Genomic DNA, 18,241 nt, shown 5'->3' with positions numbered 1-18,241 from the left:
ACAAGCAGAACGAACAGTTTTTCGTTTTTTTTTGTGTTTATGTTTATGCTTATATTCCTTGTGAAAATTGCATAAGAAGAATGAGCGCGTTCTTTCCTATATATTGTTGTAGGAAAGATTGCTGACTCGCCGAAATTTTTGCGGCTCCTCCTTTCTTGAGAAGTTTGAGTTCATCAGGTTTTTGTCAGATTGATTCCTGAACAAGAAATTACAGTCAACGGTTTTTAAACTTCATTTCTGAAGCCTCAATTTTTCACTTGTCTCGGATGCAGGTTCGTTGTTAAACGAGTTTGTTTGGCTACGGGTTTTTTCTTTTCTTTCTAGGTGCCGTGGGGTCTGACTCACTCGAGTGAGGGTTACTTCTTTTAATTGGTTTGGTATTTAAACATTTTTGACTTTTATCTTTACTATTTATTTGTGTGTAAAATCACATTTGGTTGCGAATTCAATTAATTAAGCGGGGGAACGGAAGATATGGATCGTGAAAAACTATAGAAGAACTGACAGAATATTTGCACAGAAAAACGTAAGTATCATGCAATGTCAGTCGTCATTAAAGGTGTCAGTTGCAATCCCGTAATTATCAGGGGCACCCAACAGACTGTTTCGGTGAATATCTCTCCGAAAGGCCAATAATCGCCTACGATTTTTGGATTAAAGTGTGATGAAAAACTGGAGATTTCTTTAGCTCAAACTTTCGTTTTTTTTTGGAGGGAGAAAAATGTCGTTTTGGGTTAAAAAAAAAAGGCCAGCTACGATTTTCGAGAAGGCAACAGCGCCTCTGCCTGCGTTGCAGCGCACCCCGTGGGGTTTTGTTCCTGCCCGCGCGCCTCGTAAATTTGCTTAATAATATTTCGTTCCCTAAAATTTGCTGAAGTTTGAATGTTTCTAGCCTATCCGAAAAGATACACTTTTCTTTGCGTTGGAAAATAAGGCTTTAAATCGTACAAAAAGGAAACTTACAAAAAAGTAGTTTGCTCTCCTTTTACTGAAGGAGAGACAACGATTTCGACTTCGCTAAACGGCGTCAGAATGGCTTCAAAATCGGCACAAAAGACAAGTACGCGACACATTTGAGGTAGGGAAACTTTATTCCAAATTAGATAGTTATTTAAACTATGTTTTTTACGATCGGCGACTTTCTATAAACACAAGTAACAACGCAGCCTGGGCTGGTTGTGGCTACACAAAAAGAGAATGGTAAACCTGTGGTTTTGTAATCGAGGCGCGCGGGCCTTTCTGGGTAACACAACAAAGACCAACAAACAGCTTTCAAAATGGCTGACAAGAGCACCTTTGTAGGTGCGAGATTACGGGTCGCCACAAGCGAAGGGGAATACGAGGGAACAGTCCACAGCATAGATGCAGATAAAAGAAAGCTTACGTTAACTAAAGGTGAGCGATTTGTTCAATTTAACTAACGTAACTGATGCTACATTTCGTTTCCCTTCAATGACATCGGGCTTCACACATGGCGATTCTGTAAACAATTTTCCAGGTCATGCTGGAAAAATCTGGTATTCATTGTTCAGCTTTAGATTGGTTAGGTGGTTTGTGTTCTGCGTTACGCCATCTAGTTATGAAAATTCTATACTTAGCGCTGATTGGTATACTTCTTTAGAAAAACGTTAAGTAATCTTGGATAGCTAGTGTTTTACTGTATAATTGATGGTATCATTTTGCGGGTAGATTCAAGGCTCGTTATACGATTCAACAATAGAAATTTACAAAACAACATGTGCTCTATTGTAAGCTATCTGTGTTGTTTTCAACTATGTACTCTATAATAAAGAACAGACCATGACAATGGGCAGCCTAGATTCTAGCATGAAAAAAGAAAATAATTGATTGGTGGGTTTCAATAGTCCTTTTAATAAAAGTTTTGTTTTTTTTTGGGGGGGTAAAAAAAAATATGGGAAAAAGAAAAAAAAAAATAAAAAAAGAATAATAAAAAAAAAAATATTTTTTTTTTAAAAAAAAAAAAAAAAAAAAAAAAAATTTTTTTTAAAAAAAAAAAAAAAAAAAAAAAAAAAAAAAAAAATCCAAAAAAAAAAAAAAAATAAACCAAAAAAAATATTTTTTTTTTTTAAAAAAAAAAAAAAACAATAAAATTTCCGAAAAAATATTTTCCCTATATACGCGAGTCCCTTAAAAGTAAGGAAACCAAAGTTTTAGAGATTCCATCATTTAAAGACCAAATTTTTGGCTTATTCTTGGTGTAAAAACTTGTGAACTCACCTAGTAACGTAAAGCAAAAGCAAAAAGCTGAATCAATATAGGGCAGGAAAACAATAGCTCCAAAACAAAGAAAGACCTCTGTCGCAGGTTTCTATGCATTGTAAATATCATCAGAATCAGTTGATGTGGTAAGACCTGCAATACCCTCCAATATAACCTTTAAAGAAACATTGTATGTTTGATTCAGATAACTTTTTTGTTGCTTGTTCTGTTCTGTATTTAGTGGTCTCATGCAGTACAGGAAGAAAGCTACATGGTTTTCACCATTTCTTTGGTCACGAACTCAATACATGTAAGTGCTTAATGATAAGAGAAGATTCTGTCTTGTGTACCAGTGCACAAGAACTGTAACAAAAGACCGATCAATGTAGACAACAGCTAAACAATACCTCAACAACAAAAAATAAAAATACTCTCACTGGTTACCTTATTATAGGAAATTAACGCTTGTGTTAATTAAGGTATTTGAAATTAACGCGACTTAAATTACCGTAGTTATTCGGTTATAAGGCGCACCGTTTTTTCCGAGAAAATCTTGTTTTCTATTGAAAATTACCGCCAAAGTCTAGGTGCGTCTTATAAGTGGATACTTTCAGGAAACAAAAATTTCCGATCAAAGTTATTCTTATGATTTTAAGTAAATATGAAGGAAAACAACGTTGGTCATTGACTTTTACAGATGTGGTGGTTCTTAAAAGAACCGGGGTGGTTCTGAAAAGAACCGTTTGAATTTTATTACTGCTTACTCGTCTTCGGTTTCGCTGTCAGTGTCGAATTTGTTCTCGAGTTCGTCTTCGTCCGCATCCACAGCTTCTCCGCCTTCCTGTTGATTACGCCACTTCTGAACCATCGATTCAGAGATGCCATATTCCCTAGCAATCTCTCGATTGTTGTTGACAGCTTCAGCTTCAGCGACGATTTTCAACTTAAAGTTGAGATCATAAGAATGACGGCGAGTGCTTGGCATGATTTTTCTGAATTTGAGACTTTGCAAGACAGTGTTCACGAGGTGAAGTAAACTTTGCTTTGAATATTTATTTCCTGTTGTTTAAAACCCCGAGAGGGATTCCGTTTATTATTGAATATATTGTGGTAAATGTGTGACTTTTTTTGCCTTTTGTTTTTAAGCGTGTGACTTTTAATCTTTTGTTTAATCAAGCGCGTGTCGGTATTTGTTTATGCGCGTGTGACAATTTTTGCTTTTGTTAACTAAACTCAAATTAATACGCGACTTTTTCGCTTTGTTTAGTGACATAAATGAACTTGATGAAAAGTGTTTTCTTGGCTTTTTGTTTATGATGGTGTGATAATTTCGCTTTGCTAATTAAACTCAACCATTTCACAACCTTTTTGCCGTTGTCTACGAACATGTTCCGAGTTTATTACTGATTTTTAAGTTAACTTGAACGGTCGATTGTCCTCAGTTTATGGTGCGTCTTATAACCGAGTATTTTAGTGATATTTTCAGTTTGAAAACTTGACACAGTCGAGTTGCCAAGTTTGGGGTGCGTCTTATAACCGAGTGCGCCTTATAACCGAATAACTACGGTAACGCGAATTGAAGGAAAAATTACTTCCCAATAAAGGAAATTAACGCGAAAGAGGGGGTAAAATTTCAAAATGAAGGAAATTAACGCGACGTACACAACTGGAACAAGTTTATTTCAACATTTGCAGGCGTATAATCGTAAACGCAAACAATGTTGGTGGTACTTTTCCCACTTTGAGCGTTCTTCGCAGTATCAATGATAGTGGCAGATAAAACAAGGCTTTTTCCTTGGAGTCAAGAACTTCTGGACTGCAACGAGAAATTGGGGCCAAAATAATGGAAATTAACGGTGCGGAAATTAACGTTAACTAAAATTAACGCGACTTAAATTAACACGAATGTTTAAAATTCGCGTTAATTTCATGACGCGTTAATTTCCTATAATAAGGTAATCCGTTGTTCACCTGCACGTCAGGACAGAGTCAAGAAGAACCATAGTCCATGTAACCTCTTAATAATCCAACCACCAGCCACCTAGTGTCTTACACAGATGCACTTTGGGCTCATCACGCAATATTCTCATCTCCACAAATGCATGATGAGTTCAAAGGACTTCTGCGTAGGAAGCAACCAGCCACCAAGAGGCCATCTATCAACATCTTTCCGAGTGAGAATCTGCAAGGTACACTGCTGTTAAGGCGTGGAACTCGATTCCTGACACAATGCGGATGCTGACGTCATTTAAGGCATTTAAGAATTCGAAGGCAGTACGTCAGCTGACCTTCAATACATCGCAAGTCGGATAGTGTTTTTTTATATGTATATAATTGTAAATAGTTTCTTAATTTTTTGTGTGTTTTCTGTTTATTGCCATTTTTTTTTTCTTGGCACATTAGCATACTTTTGCTAGGGGCCTAATCAGCCCCATCAAACTGAGGTTAAATAAATGTTATTATTATTATTATTATTATTATTATTAAAGATATAATGTTCATTACATCATGAGCATAGGACAAAGAAAAAATCTGATTCGCCGATGGGATTCAAACCCATGACCTCCCAAACACCAAACAGGATATCTACTGAGCTATGTAGAGACTCATGGCGAGCATAGGCCTACACTTGTGACATAATGAACATTTCATGTCTCTCATTTCAATACTGAGCTTAAAATGTCTTCTTTCTTATTGCTTGACAGTGGAATTGCTTGAAGGAGCAAATAATAACCATTCACACAATGAACAAACAGAGTGAGTACACTGTAAAGTCTCTATCATTTAGCATACGTGTATCAACTATCAATTAAAAACAAAAGGCTAAATCTTTTGAGTAAAGTACATATATTTTACTGCTTCCAAATTTATGCTAATAAAATTATGGTCATGAGTTTTTTTTCATACTGCATATATTCCAATTTTGAGGGTTAACTTTATAACAGCAACATTCATAAATTTTAACCTCATCTTTTACTTTTTTATAGAAAGAAGAAAATTAATGATTCAAAGGAAGATGAAAGAACGCACAAACAAAGCCCAGACACTTCACAGCCTAATCATTTAATGTCAGCATCACTCAAACCCGATGCAGGATTTGGAGGAAGAGGAATAGCAAGGGCTTTTAAAGATGCTGGTATAGGAATAAATTCAAAGTTGGGAGTCAAGAAGACAGCCGTTGCCAGTGGATCTTTGTCAAGAGATGTGAGCGACGAAGGCGACAGTCTGCTGAAGAGGCAACCTATTGTAGCAGAGAAGTGTATGTATTTTAAATATTTTTATCAGTTTCATTTGCTTGTCTGCTGGTTGTAGGTTTTCTGGTCAAAACTGTAAAGCTTGCACATAAGTTCTTGCAAAGTGAACATTTCTCTGGAGATTTTGTGACATGTAACTGCCCTGTCAGTCAGTGCCTAACTCTGTTTTCCATAGCATGAATTGACTTGGAGTGCCAGCATTTTTGTCAGGTTAGGACCTAACAAAACCAGTACCCATTTATACTCCTTGATGGAAGACGTTGTAAGCGTAAAGTGACTTTTTTTAAGAACACAATGCAGTGCTCTTTACTTTCAACCAATGCTGCTTGATACAGACTGGGTTTTCAATTATATTTGAAGATTAGCTTCCCTCGTGTGACATCTGTCATGTAAAGCACTATAAGAAGCTGAAAACATGTCCCTTTATCGGGAGCTGCATGAATTTTAGTTGGTGATTCACAACAGAATACCCATTGGAGCTCCAGTGGGTGCTAGGATAGTCTTATTGAAAGCCCTGTCCAGAGTCCAGAGCGCTAACCACTGGCGCCCACTTCTTATCCCATGTAACAACAAAGCATAATCTTTGCTTAATTTTCTTTCAATAGATCTTTCTGATATGCTATCAGATGACGATGAAAAGGAAAATATTAGTCCCGACGGCCTACCTGCTATTGTGCCTATTGATACTTTTGGAGAGTCATTTGAGGAAGCAGTAAGTATAGTTAAATTAATTATTTATGCTATGACTATGGGTTCGATTCCCGTCGGGACTCGAATTTTTTTTTTCTTTGTCCCATGCTCGTGTCATGTAGAACATCTTATCTTTATTATTAATTACCAAGCTTAAAATTTACCATCTTTATTATTTACTACAAAACTTGATGAATTCAACATTGCTGATCCTAGCAGTATGCAGGACGCGTGTCACGTATCAACCTAGTAACATGGCCTAGCTCACAACGAGTCTCTCGTAGCTCAGTTGGTTAGAGCGCCCAACCGGTATCTGGGAGGCCATGGGTTCGATTCCCGTCGGGGACTCAGAATTTTTTTCTTTGTCCCATGCTTGTGTCATGTAGAACATCTTATCTTTATTATTAATTACCGAGCTTAAAATTTACCATCTTTATTATTTACTACAAAACTTGATGAATTCGACATTGCTGATCCTAGCAGTATGCAGGACGCGTGTCACATATCAACCTAGTAACATGGCCGTAGCTCACAACGAGTCTCTCGTAGCTCAGTTGGTTAGAGCGCCCAACCGGTATCTGGGAGGCCATGGGTTCGATTCCCGTCGGGGACTCAGAATTTTTTTCTTTGTCCCATGCTCGTGTCATGTAGAACATCTTATCTTTATTATTAATTACCGAGCTTAAAATTTACCATCTTTATTATTTACTACAAAACTTGATGAATTCGACATTGCTGATCCTAGCAGTATGCAGGATGCGTGTCACGTATCAACCTAGTAACATGGCCTAGCTCACAACGAGTCTCTCGTAGCTCAGTTGGTTAGAGCGCCCAACCGGTATCTGGGAGGCCATGGGTTCGATTCCCGTCGGGGACTCAGAATTTTTTTTTCTTTGTCCCATGCTCGTGTCATGTAGAACATCTTATCTTTATTATCAATCTGAGTTGTCCTGCACATAGATGGTTAGCAGGTTAGGGGTAAAAACAAGGGCCAGAGGGTAACAAAAAGCTCAAAAGCTCACTAATACTCACTCAATACAACTTTTAATTAATAATGCTCCCAAAAAGTAGGTGTCCACCTTTTCACATTGGGTAGCCAATTATTGTTTACTTCTTTGGCAGCCTTATATAAAATTGACATTGATTTCAAAAGGTGAAATTCATAAAGAGACAGAGAGTCATTGGAGTATGCTGTGAGGGTGTCGACCTTGGTAGACTTGGGAAACTTTGCTGGCTTGTGGTAAGTGAATCTTCTGTTCCTGTAAAGTTTCTGCATAAAGTGGATGTAAACCTATAGCTTTGGTTGATTGTTCATTTAGCTGGTAGATGGCGTAGTATATCTTCTGTTGGCTTTAATTTGCTGGGCCCTGTCAGATTGAAAACAAGTACTATACCTACATTATTTTGCCACTATGTGCCATCTGATGTGATTCTTCTGTGCATAAACCATTGTCAAAAAAAAAATCTGTCTAACTCATCAACAACAGATAAGCTTGGGAAAGGTGCCTGGAAAAAGATCATTGGTGAAGCCATAAGTACATGAGCCGAGCACATAGGGTAACCTTGGCAACCATGTGAGCACAACCACCAGGCACCATCACTCTGAAAAACAGTAGAACAATGATACTTAACCAAAAATGGGTAAAAAAAATTTAAAAAATTATTATTGTTAGTAATTTATTCATTTACAATTTCTCATTTCAGATTGGTTGTAGCAAGGTTATCTACTTGTTTGATGTTCTTACTCTTGGAGCTCCTTGTTTTGATGAAGGATTACAAGACATTCTTGAGAGTGGTGACATATTGAAGGTATGTAAAACCCAGTCAGCAAAACTTAGCCTGTGAACAAAGATAGATTTCCGCCTCTTGTTTTGGCGGCGTAAAATCCATATGTTTGCAGGCTCAGTGAAGCTTGAATTTCGTTCTACTAAGATAACGAAAGAAAAAAACAAACACAGTTTCTAAAGTTTGTGATTTTTTTTACCCTCTAAATTCAAGGGAGTCAGACAAGGGTTTTGTGGGTCAGAGACTGTTAGCCTATAACCAGTGTTTCTATCCACAAAGTTTGAATATCAACACATTGAAAGAGCAGTAATGTTATACATGTATGCATTGCTTGGCCAAAATATGTAAACATTTGGTGCTACTACAGTAGTCATCATTTTTGTTTTAAGAGTTTCTTGTATGTAGTTGTTGCTTTAATGTGTTAATAGGTATACCTTATTACATGAAATTTTCGCGACCAATAATTTTGCGAATTTTGCGATTCCAAAAAAATCGCGAAATTAAAGTGACGCGAACAATAAGTGTCGCGAACATAACATGACACGAAAATTAAGTGACTCATATTATGTCAACAATTAAGAAAAAAAAAGTTTTGTACCACTGAAGGAAGGAATTTTCAATGTAAATGGATGTTGTCGTCAATTGACTCAAGAACTATAACTCATGCACGTACAAGCACGACCTACTTGTAAACATTGCGAGAAGGTCTCTCCCTTGCGTTTTTGTTAATTTTGACGTTATTGTTCCTTTGATGAAGTCGTTTTATTCAATTTAAGGGCATGTTAAATAATACTGCCAAGGAAATGTAAATTGTGTCTTACCCAAAAACGCGAAATTAAAGTGATTCAAAATACAAAATTTTTGCAAAATCGCGAAATTTAAATGTAGCGAAATATGCGCACCTCAAAATCGCGAAATTAACGTGTCGCGAAAATTTCATGTAATAAGGTACACTGTATGTTGTGGTTTAAATTTATCTTTGGTTTAAAATTTTTCAAACCAGTTTGATTTTTAGATCCTTTTGTCTCGAATCATGATAATGAATTTGAGGCAAGAGAAAATAAAAATCAAACTGGTTTGAAAAATTTTAAACCAAAGATAAATTTAAACCACAACATATACAAAGTCTTTGTAGGAAGTTTATTTCTGGGTTTAAGTATCTTTATTGTGACTTTAAGGGAAGGTAAAGGCTGTGCTCAGCCATTTCCCAGAGCTCATTCCGATTTCTGGAGTGCAAAGCAGCACTATGAGTATTGATACTAACCCTGGATGGAATGCTAGACCATGACTGGCTACCTTCACCAGGTTGTTGAATGTCAAGACACAAAACAGTATTCCCTGCCAGCACCCTAGGCACCTGAATTCTCTCAGTGTTACGATTGAAGATGTTGATTGGTGTTATGTTACACTTCCGTACAGAGAAATGCTCTGGACTATGGGTGACAACTTTTAATTAATGTAATGTCTGCTTAAAAACTTAATGACAGCCCTGGCTACCCAACCCCAGACTGCTTGGTCTCATTTCTTTTGTATTCTTTACTTTTTAATTCAGGTTTTCCATGACTGCAGACAGGGAAGTGACGCCCTGTATCATCAATATCAAATCCGACTCATCAATGTGTTTGATACACAGGTATGTGCTGTTTTTGTTGTTATATATTCAGTTCATACTCCCCACAAATACAAAAAAATAATACTTTGGTACCTTAAAACCTACTTAGTATACCATTTTATCATTTCTTTTCTTTTTACTTCTTATTTGATGACACTTGAAATAATAGGTAAAAGTGAGGTTGTTCAAGCCCAATGGCCATCAGGTTGTAACTTACATGCATATCTCTGGTTCCAGTTGCATGAAGTGACTTAGGGCGCTTACCATTAGTCAGAACTGGCCACGACGCAGAGGGGAATATTTAAGAACAAACTTCTGTTGTTACTCAGATTTGTCCTGTCAAATCAGCCAATGTAAAATATTATACACTGTTGTTGTGGATTTGTGCAAACATCTCGTGAAAAAGGCCCATTTCACATTCAAAACCACTGGACTGGCTCTTCCCACTTGTATGGATGCTAGTCGTCCATTGCAGTATTAACCCAGCCAGCAAATTTAATTTACTGGTTACCATTTTTAAGTAATGACTATCGCTTAATGTTGGCATGCTTGGCGGGTGCCAGGATTACAACCTCTTCCCAGGGTCCTCTCCTTCCATTCACTGGATCTTTTCAAACTTTACAGTTTTGTGAAGAACTGGTTTATCTGCAGTAGTATCAGTAGTTTATGTAGTCTGATTGATACGTTGCGTGTGGCACAGACCCCAAGTGCTCATTTCCTTGTGTTTTTTGTGAAGAAGAATACTTCTTTGCAACTTGTATTATCGGCAAACTGTGTTTGCTTTCTTGATGTTAGACAGAGATTTTGGGTGAGGAGAGAGTGTTGGAAAATCAGTTATTGGATTCATTTAGAAAAAATAGGCATAACCATAACATCCGAAAAATCTAACCATGACAGTGAGCTTATTTGAACTCAAGATAATCTAATGTGCATTTTCCGAATATAAGTGAACAGAATTCAAAATCAATGCTCAGACAGCGCTACATCCACAGCAAAGTAAGCAAGACAGCATTTGACCTTAGTAGTACTACTAGCCCCTGCCCTTGCCGGGTATCGAATGTTGTTTATGAAATGTGCTCTTAGAGGTAACGCAAATTTTGTTAAACAGCAGCAACAACAACAGGATATCTTAAATTAAATTTAAGATTCCTGTTAAATTAAAATAAAAATTCCTGAGATTCAAGCGAGTCAGTCAAATAACACGCTTGTCGATTTATGTTAACTTTTTTGAAAAATATCAGAAGTGCTTGTTAAACGTCATCACTTCTACATGCACTGCGTGCCGTTTATTACACCCGGGTGGAGGGAGGCACTACAAGGATTAAGTGTCTTTTCCAAGAACATAATGCAATGACCCTGGCCAGGGCTCAAACTCAGACTGCTTGATCAAATTTCTCACATTTTCCAACTGTATTTCACAGGTAGCAGATGTTATTATTTACAAGAATGAAAAAGGAGGGGAGTTACCCAAGTAAGTGGCAGATAATTTCTTTGTTAAGGGGGAGCACGGATGGTGCAGTGGTGAGAGCACTCGCACCTTGCTTTGACGGTCTTTCTCAGGTTCCCTGGTTTCTTCCCTCCTGAAAAACGCAGGGGTGTACCTAAGAAAACGCTAAGCCGGCTCATTAACAAGCCCAGCTGGCTTTTCTGGCTTTGACAGCCTCAAAAGTTTACCTAAGTCTTTGTTTTCATGTCAAATTTCCGCCGGAATTAAGTTCTCTTTCAGCCGAGGAAATTAGCCGGCAGGCAGCCCTTATCAACATCCCTGTAGGCTTCTCTATCTCACACACTTGTCAATAGGAATGTTTAAGCATATGTATAAAGGAAAAAACAGAACTGGTAAATTATATTCAATTTTAGTCTCTAAAATTGCATATCCAAAATGCAAGATTGATTTCTAACACTTGTTTTTTTATTTCCTTTTTGTCTAGATATGTGAATGGTTTAGTAGCTTGTTTATATGAGTACCTGAACTTGTCACCAGAAAATGTCAATTTTCAGAAAGTGCGTCAAAAATATATGCAGGTATTTCTTGCTTCATTCAATATGAACAAATAGCATGTTGCATATTGTCATACTTGTGTGTGATCTGCACACTCAAACAACCCCCACCCCCTCCTCCCCCCAAAAAAATCTAAAAGTTTCCCATTTTCGTTGAAGGTTAGCATGACAGAAAGTGTAGTAAGTTCTTAAAATGGATGTTCTATTTTCTTTTCAAGATGGACCTTGTGAAAAGTGTGAAGACTTTTTTTGTCAGCAAAGTGTTTCAATGAGCTTTTGTCTTTTGTAAATTATGCACTGTGTAGATGTCTATGGGATGAGCAATGACCATAATAAAATACAGTGTAATATTATTTAGTAGAAACTCAGCTGTGTTCTATTGGAAATCCGCGAATCTGATTGGTTCTCCCACTGTTTTCTATTCGCCGATAGAAAACAGTCGCGCGCGAGAGTAGCTCTTTAAGTGGTAAATTTTCTTGATTTTTGTCTTCAAAGTGCACAATATTGTAGGTTTTGGACTGCAATCCTTTAGAGTTTCTACTAAAACAATAAGACTACTCGCCCTCGTTTTCCATGAGCGATAGTCAACTCGGCTGCGCCTCGTTGATTATTTGCTCATAGAAAACTCGGGCTTGTAGTCTAATTGTTAAATAACATACAGTGATTTTCAACTAGTTTTTAATTTCTTATATTATAGAGAAGTGACTCTATATGGGCAGAAAGACCCGCCCCAAAAGCCCTTGTTGATGCTGCAGCCAAGGTAAGTTGAGGTTCTTTACAAATGATAACTTTCTAACGAAACTGTTGTGCTGTATCGGTGGACTTAGAATATTTACCGTCGTAGCTAATTTCGAAAGCTGACATTTTGAGCGTTAACCCTTCTCTCTGATGAAACGTCAGCTTTCTAAACTTGTTTTGTGGTGCTTTTAGTTGATTTTATTCAGACCACATTCAGGAAAAAATGAAAGAGGATAGGGGAGCAAGTTGTTTTCCAATGCATTACCTAATCATTAGGTCATCCCCACCCAGCCCCTTGACAAATGTAATAGTGTTGTCTTACTAGCAGGATCAATTACGTACCGTTTTTTTGTGAAACAAGACCACTCCTTTATTTTTCACCCGCCGTTCCTCGCGTTAATCTAGTGTTTTCGTTTCGTACTGCTCCCAAACCGAATGCTTGGAACAGACTATTGTGAAGTCGAACCTAGAAAATTGAGTTTTTTTGCCTTCTGTGATATATTGTAGTGGGAGGCGCGGTGGCCTAATGGTTAGCACGCTTGGGCAAGACACTAAATAACCTACTAGGCTCGCATGCAGGCTTAAACTATATCTTGAACTCAGTCTTTTTGTGCTCTCTTACACCAGCATGTGATGTATCTTCGGGAACTCCGCCTCGCTCAGATGGAGCGCCTTATGGCTGAATTTCTTTACGGAGTTGATATTTACTTGAGCCTCATCAGAGATGCCAAAGATCTGAACCACAGGGTAAGAAAACTGTAATTTTTTTCTTTTTAGAGTAAATTTGTAGTGACTGTCATTAATCAGGAGAAAATTGAATTCCCAATCATCTTCATGGGTAGGGCGTAATGGAAAGAAGGAGGGGAGTTCAGGGAATTCTTGAGCAATCTCCAGAAAATTATTATTTCGTGTCTGTAAATGTAAGAGCTGTAAATTGTATAACTTTTGCAAACTTGGTTTTGCCACTTCGACATTGTTGCAGAAACGCGTGCTTAAAATGACGATGGCTACTACGTTTTTCCCGCCAAAATGACACTTCATCACACGCGCGCGTTCTGTTATTGGCGGGAAATCTCGTAGTCGAGCTTGTTACTATCCAGATCCATCAAAAGTTCTAATGGCTGTTGTCTAGAGTTGATATTTGTTTGTGTTATTTTCCTCAGGTGAAAGGCCAGCTGCTCCCTGCTAAATTTCGAGAGTTGGACCGGTTTAATTACAGGCAGCGTTCAAGGAGATACGACGGAGACTTTCACGAGGATGCGAAAGAAGGGGTACCAGAGGATGTGCTTGCTAGTCGGGCGGCCTGGTACGAAGGAGACAATTTCGCGCAAGAGTATCAGAATAAAAAGGGGCGCGTCAAGGAAAGACAGTATGAGCTTCCTGACCCAGTCCCCGCTCCGCCTAACCCAGTCCTCGCTCCGTCTAACCCAGTCCCCACTCCGGTGGATAGGCTGCGGCAGACATTGCGCGAGAGCGGGAGCGATAGTGAAGCAAGTAGTGTAAGTACAGAAGGCAGCGGATTTAATAAAAGACCAATAGCTCAAGGACAAGCGGCTACGGTTCCTACTGTTAAATCGACTCCTGTTTTAGTTCCATCTCTTGAGCAGCGGATCTTTACAGAGAACGACTTCCCTCCGTTGAGCAGTTCTGAATCGGAGGGGCCTGGAACTCCTCCTCGACAAACGCCCATGAATAACCCCAGGAAGCATCAATCTCGGAATTTACAAGCCGAGAGAAGACTGGAGAGAAACGCGAGTGGATCGGCCCGCGCTCTGGAGCCTGGGCTCCAATCTAACTCAACGGAATCGCATTTTTCACTACAAGGCGCCAATGCACTTTTAAGAGAAACCGCCTCTCTTCCTGGCCGTGGGCGCGCAGGAGCTTTGCTGCGCCACGCAGCTATGCCAGCACTTCGTTTACCCACCGAGGACCATGTGCCGGGCTATAATCGTTATGAGCAAGTCGGTGGCCAGCGTCACGAGACAAGAAGGAATGAATTCCATTTTCCTGCCGATGAAGACCTCCTTGCTGCCCCAGAAGTTGTCCCAGTTCCAAAACATCAGATAGTCGGAGGAACACAAGTGAAGATTAGGCCCGCGTGACACATGTGGCGTGATGTGCGTGACTAGAGGCAAAAGTTCGCTGGAAGCCTTTTGTTGTAGCCTTGGACATGTGCGTTTTCTCTGCCGCTTAATTCTTTGTGTTACTTTTATTTTAAAATTGCCTTTACGGTGTTGATGTAGTTGCTGATGGTTATTTTTGTCTTGCCTTGCCGCTGGGACCAGACTTACTCTAAAACAAAGTCAGCTTTGTTCTTCCATCAGATAACTTCTGATGATCAAAGCTAAAACATGCTGCTTGTAAAAGGCCCGAATTATTCATAGTTATCTAGACTAACTTGGAAACTTTGTACGCGAGGCGAACTCTTTGCGAAACATCAGGTATCATCTTCGTGAAGAGCAGCAAATCCTAAAATCGTTTCATGTAGAAGCTGTTCTCATTGAAATTCCTCTATTTTATTGCTTATTGTACACTTCGCGCGAAAGAAAAACGTCACATTTTTGGAATGGACAAAGACATTTGCGGGACACTGTTTCAGATTTCCACGTTCCAATATATAAGACTTTTATCGACAAGAAACGCCCGTAGGCCTACAACAAGAGGACTTGAACAATGGCTCTTCCGCTTATTAGAGCAACGGTGTTTTGGTTATGTTTGCTCAAAAATTCACTCAACCCAGTACTGAAACACACACCAAGAAAAAAAGCGAGGATGTGTGCGTTCGGTGGATCTATGGCAAGATCCAAGAAGACCGAAACGTGGTGCAGTCGGTGACGATTTACATGAGCCTCTGATTAATACGAAACTGCCGAGAAGCGATGATGAATAAGTGAGTGAGTGAGTCGGAGATAAGATTTTTGCGTGTGCTGGCATAGGTTGGGTACTAGTCTCCCGACTAGTTTCCAGTTTTCCACAGGTTTACCAGTCTCCCTCGTTTACTCGGCCATCTTTAGTAACTGGTCGACTGTTCCCAACCCTTCTAAAGCGAGAAAAATTGGGAGGGGGGGAGGGGAGATAGAGACCCTGGGAACGAGGTTGGACTGTTCCTGTCTTAACCAGCAAGTTCCCAATTAGGCTTGATTACCTTAGTTAGCGAGAAAGCTAGCACTGTTGAAATCGCTCTCACTTTTATTTTTCAACCCTTCTTGGTGGTTTGACAGAGGCTTTGTAACGTCTATGTTATTCTGTAAATAATTTATCGTGCGTTAGTATTAGCTTTAGGCCTGGTCCAGGCGATGGAACAAGTTCCGTTCACGGGAATTCCCCGTACAATTACTCGGAACACTTTCGTTTCTGATTGTCCAATCAGAAAATAGCGCGAGCGCTCCCGAGTGCTCCGGAAGTGTCCTTGTCAGCACGGTGCCACGAGAATACGTCATGCGTGTTGCTTAGTAACTCTTGTCGCATTTTATTCTCGGAGACGTGAAATTTGTTCTTGTTCGCCAGATAGGCTCAGTTGTTTAGCTAGAGAAAAGATATAAACTAAAATAACGATAACTTAAATAATTAAAAACTAACCAGATGAACTAATAATATATGTGGAATATGAAGGACTTATAAAATAAATGTTAGAATTAGGGCAAATAGTTAGCCGAGATCGTTTTCGGGTGTTTTTCTAAAGGCACTGTATAAACTGACACAAACCAACTTATTTTGCTTTGCTGTGAAGGCAGTCAGAACAGAGTAAACACGAAAAGGCAAGTCTCACCGTTTTAAGCGGAAATGGAGACCTCTGGTGTCCAGGGTACCAGGTAGAATATCTTGACAAGCGAGGGCTGGGGAATAAGTGATCTGTCATTGGTCACCGTTTCACTGGATTAAACGGTGACCAATGACAGATCACTTATTCCCCAGCCCTCCCTCGTCAAGATATTCCACGTGGAATTTTATCACCGGCTGATGAGTGTCAAAAAAGCGCGGGAAAATGGCGAAGTTTGAGGTTGGTTCATAATACAGAGCATAAAAGTTTACAAAGGGAACTTAAAAAAATAAATTCATGGAATAAGCATCAGTGATATTTAGTTTTGACTTCTGGTAACACTTCGGGTAAACACCCAATAGCCCATTCTCATTCCCAGAACCACTTGTCATTGTAAGCCGGCGGAGCCTGGAGCACGAAGTAAAGGTGGCTCTGGGGACATGATTTGATTGGCTAGATTTCAACAAAGCGAGTTTAAATCTAGCCAATCGAACGATTGGCTATAGAGTTGCAGCCGTTGTCCCTTGGTACGATTTTCCTCCTCTTCCTCTTCCTCCTCCTCCTCCTCCTCCTCCTCCTCCTCCTCCTCCTCCTCCTCCCCCCTCTTAACCTCACTTTTTGGGTTTCGCTCAGGCAGAGAATAAAGCTGCGAGTGAGTTACAAGCCGGCAGAGCGAAGCGGCTGCCCGTTCCTCGCTCCATTCCTCTGCTGCCTGCGCAAAACCCAAACTGAAGAGCCCTTCTCTCAAACTAACTCCTTCGAACTCACAGTTGAAATTATCTTTTGTCGAGTGGCTTGATAACTTTGTTGGCAGAGCTGCCAGTTGTGTCCAGGGAATTTAATTGTGGGGGGGGAGGGGGGAGATGGGGGATTATGGAAGCCTGGTCCTCCTGAATCATACATACCTAAATGATACATAGCTGAGCTCAGCTGCTATGAAGCCAGCGATGAGAAGCTGCCTGCTTGGGGGAATCTCTAGCCTCACGACGAGAAGGAGGGAGGGGGGCAACTAACTGCCAGCTTTTGTAGTCTCACAGAAACGTTTTGCTAAGGAGAATGTGTTTTCTTTTTAATCATCAAAGGGTACAATGGGTGAAAATTTTGCCATGAACGGGTAATAAATTCTATCTGTCCCGTTGCATTTCTCAGCAAAGGGCGGGGAACAGTGACACGGGGAGTGCAATCGTGCGTCCCATAACCCCATGCGCAGCGCGCCCCAGCCAAGGAGGGACGCAAATATAGACTATAGACGGCAGAAGCGACGGAAGTGACCAAAAATAAACAAAATGGATTAAACAGCTATAATATTTTAAACAAGTTTTCTGGAGCCTTCTTTCTCGTTTTTTTTTTAAAACCGGTGAGTAGCCAGAGATAGCCTGTCTGGGAATAGAAGTCCCGACCTTGGAGCTCAGCCAGAGTAAACCAGATAGTGCTTAAAGTTAAACTCCAAGCAGTTATGTTTACTATTCTCTGCGCTTTTCCCCTCATATTTTCTGCGCCATGTTATGTTTTTGTTTCCCTTTTACACGCGAGCTTAAAAAATGGCTCATGACCATACGAGCGCGCTTTTATGGAGAGGTAAACATATAAGACTCATATAAGCTGTTAATGAGAATGCTTGGGGTGCCTGTTCCTTAGCCCCAGCCAGGCGCTTGCATGCCATGTTTACTATGGGAGACATTTAACAATTGGTAAAATTTGCAAAATTTAAAGATTGTGTTAAATGACGGTGTTCCATTTCCATTATTTTGATCTATATAATTGAGGAATTTTTGTCGCTGTTTCTTTAAATTACCTCACGTACTGAAGGAAAAAATAGTTCTGTTTTCCATCGCGCTGCCGTTTTCGATTTTTTGTTTCTATAGAATGCATTTGGTCTTGAGAAAGCATGTCAATAAAATTGGCAAACTAGAATATTCAACGTTTCGAAGTGTCCAAAGGTCAGGTCTTGTTATATGCGATAACGGTTTAAAGGCGGATTAGTTAATCGCGCCTCTCGACGAAAGCGAACTTGATGACAGAATTAAAAGAACCCGCAAGCTAAAAAAGCTATCCGTCTAGAAATGCGAAGTGTTATAATTGAAGGCTTTTCCTCCGGAAACCATCAACCATTATAGGGGCGGGTAGGACTGGGTAGCACCCTCAAGGCAAATGCAAAAATCTTCCCCCCACTTACAGCTA

General features: G+C 39.6%; 1 protein-coding gene across 1 annotated transcript; it reads left to right on the top strand.

Moving 5' to 3' along the window:
- Positions 1 to 921: 921 nt before the first annotated feature.
- LOC144653557 (uncharacterized) lies at positions 922 to 16,366 on the top strand. Its single transcript, XM_078513589.1, has 13 exons — positions 922 to 1,395; positions 2,462 to 2,530; positions 4,926 to 4,977; positions 5,208 to 5,479; positions 6,080 to 6,186; positions 7,318 to 7,404; positions 7,869 to 7,973; positions 9,502 to 9,582; positions 10,983 to 11,032; positions 11,493 to 11,586; positions 12,260 to 12,322; positions 12,928 to 13,047; positions 13,464 to 16,366. Exons 1-13 carry the CDS (start codon positions 1,278 to 1,280, stop codon positions 14,400 to 14,402), a joined length of 2,157 nt encoding a protein of 718 aa, XP_078369715.1. The 5' UTR covers positions 922 to 1,277; the 3' UTR covers positions 14,403 to 16,366.
- The last annotated feature ends 1,875 nt before the right edge of the window (positions 16,367 to 18,241 follow it).

The sequence above is a fragment of the Oculina patagonica genome, chromosome 5 (assembly GCF_052425735.1).
Source record: "Oculina patagonica isolate OP01 chromosome 5, crgOcupat, whole genome shotgun sequence".
NCBI lineage: Eukaryota > Metazoa > Cnidaria > Anthozoa > Scleractinia > Oculinidae > Oculina > Oculina patagonica.
Note: the sequence above shows the minus strand (reverse complement) of the source record. Positions and strands in the feature narration are given on the sequence as shown.

What these genes read in the sequence shown, in the direction of transcription:
- LOC144653557 (XM_078513589.1), top strand. Translation starts at nt 1,278, where the DNA reads ATGGCTGACAAGAGCACCTTTGTAGGTGCGAGATTACGGGTCGCCACA. An exon ending in GGAAACTTTGCTGGCTTGTG is followed by an intron (nt 7,405 to 7,868) that starts GTAAGTGAATCT and finishes TTCTCATTTCAG; the next exon opens with ATTGGTTGTAGCAAGGTTAT. An exon ending in CCAAAGATCTGAACCACAGG is followed by an intron (nt 13,048 to 13,463) that starts GTAAGAAAACTG and finishes TATTTTCCTCAG; the next exon opens with GTGAAAGGCCAGCTGCTCCC.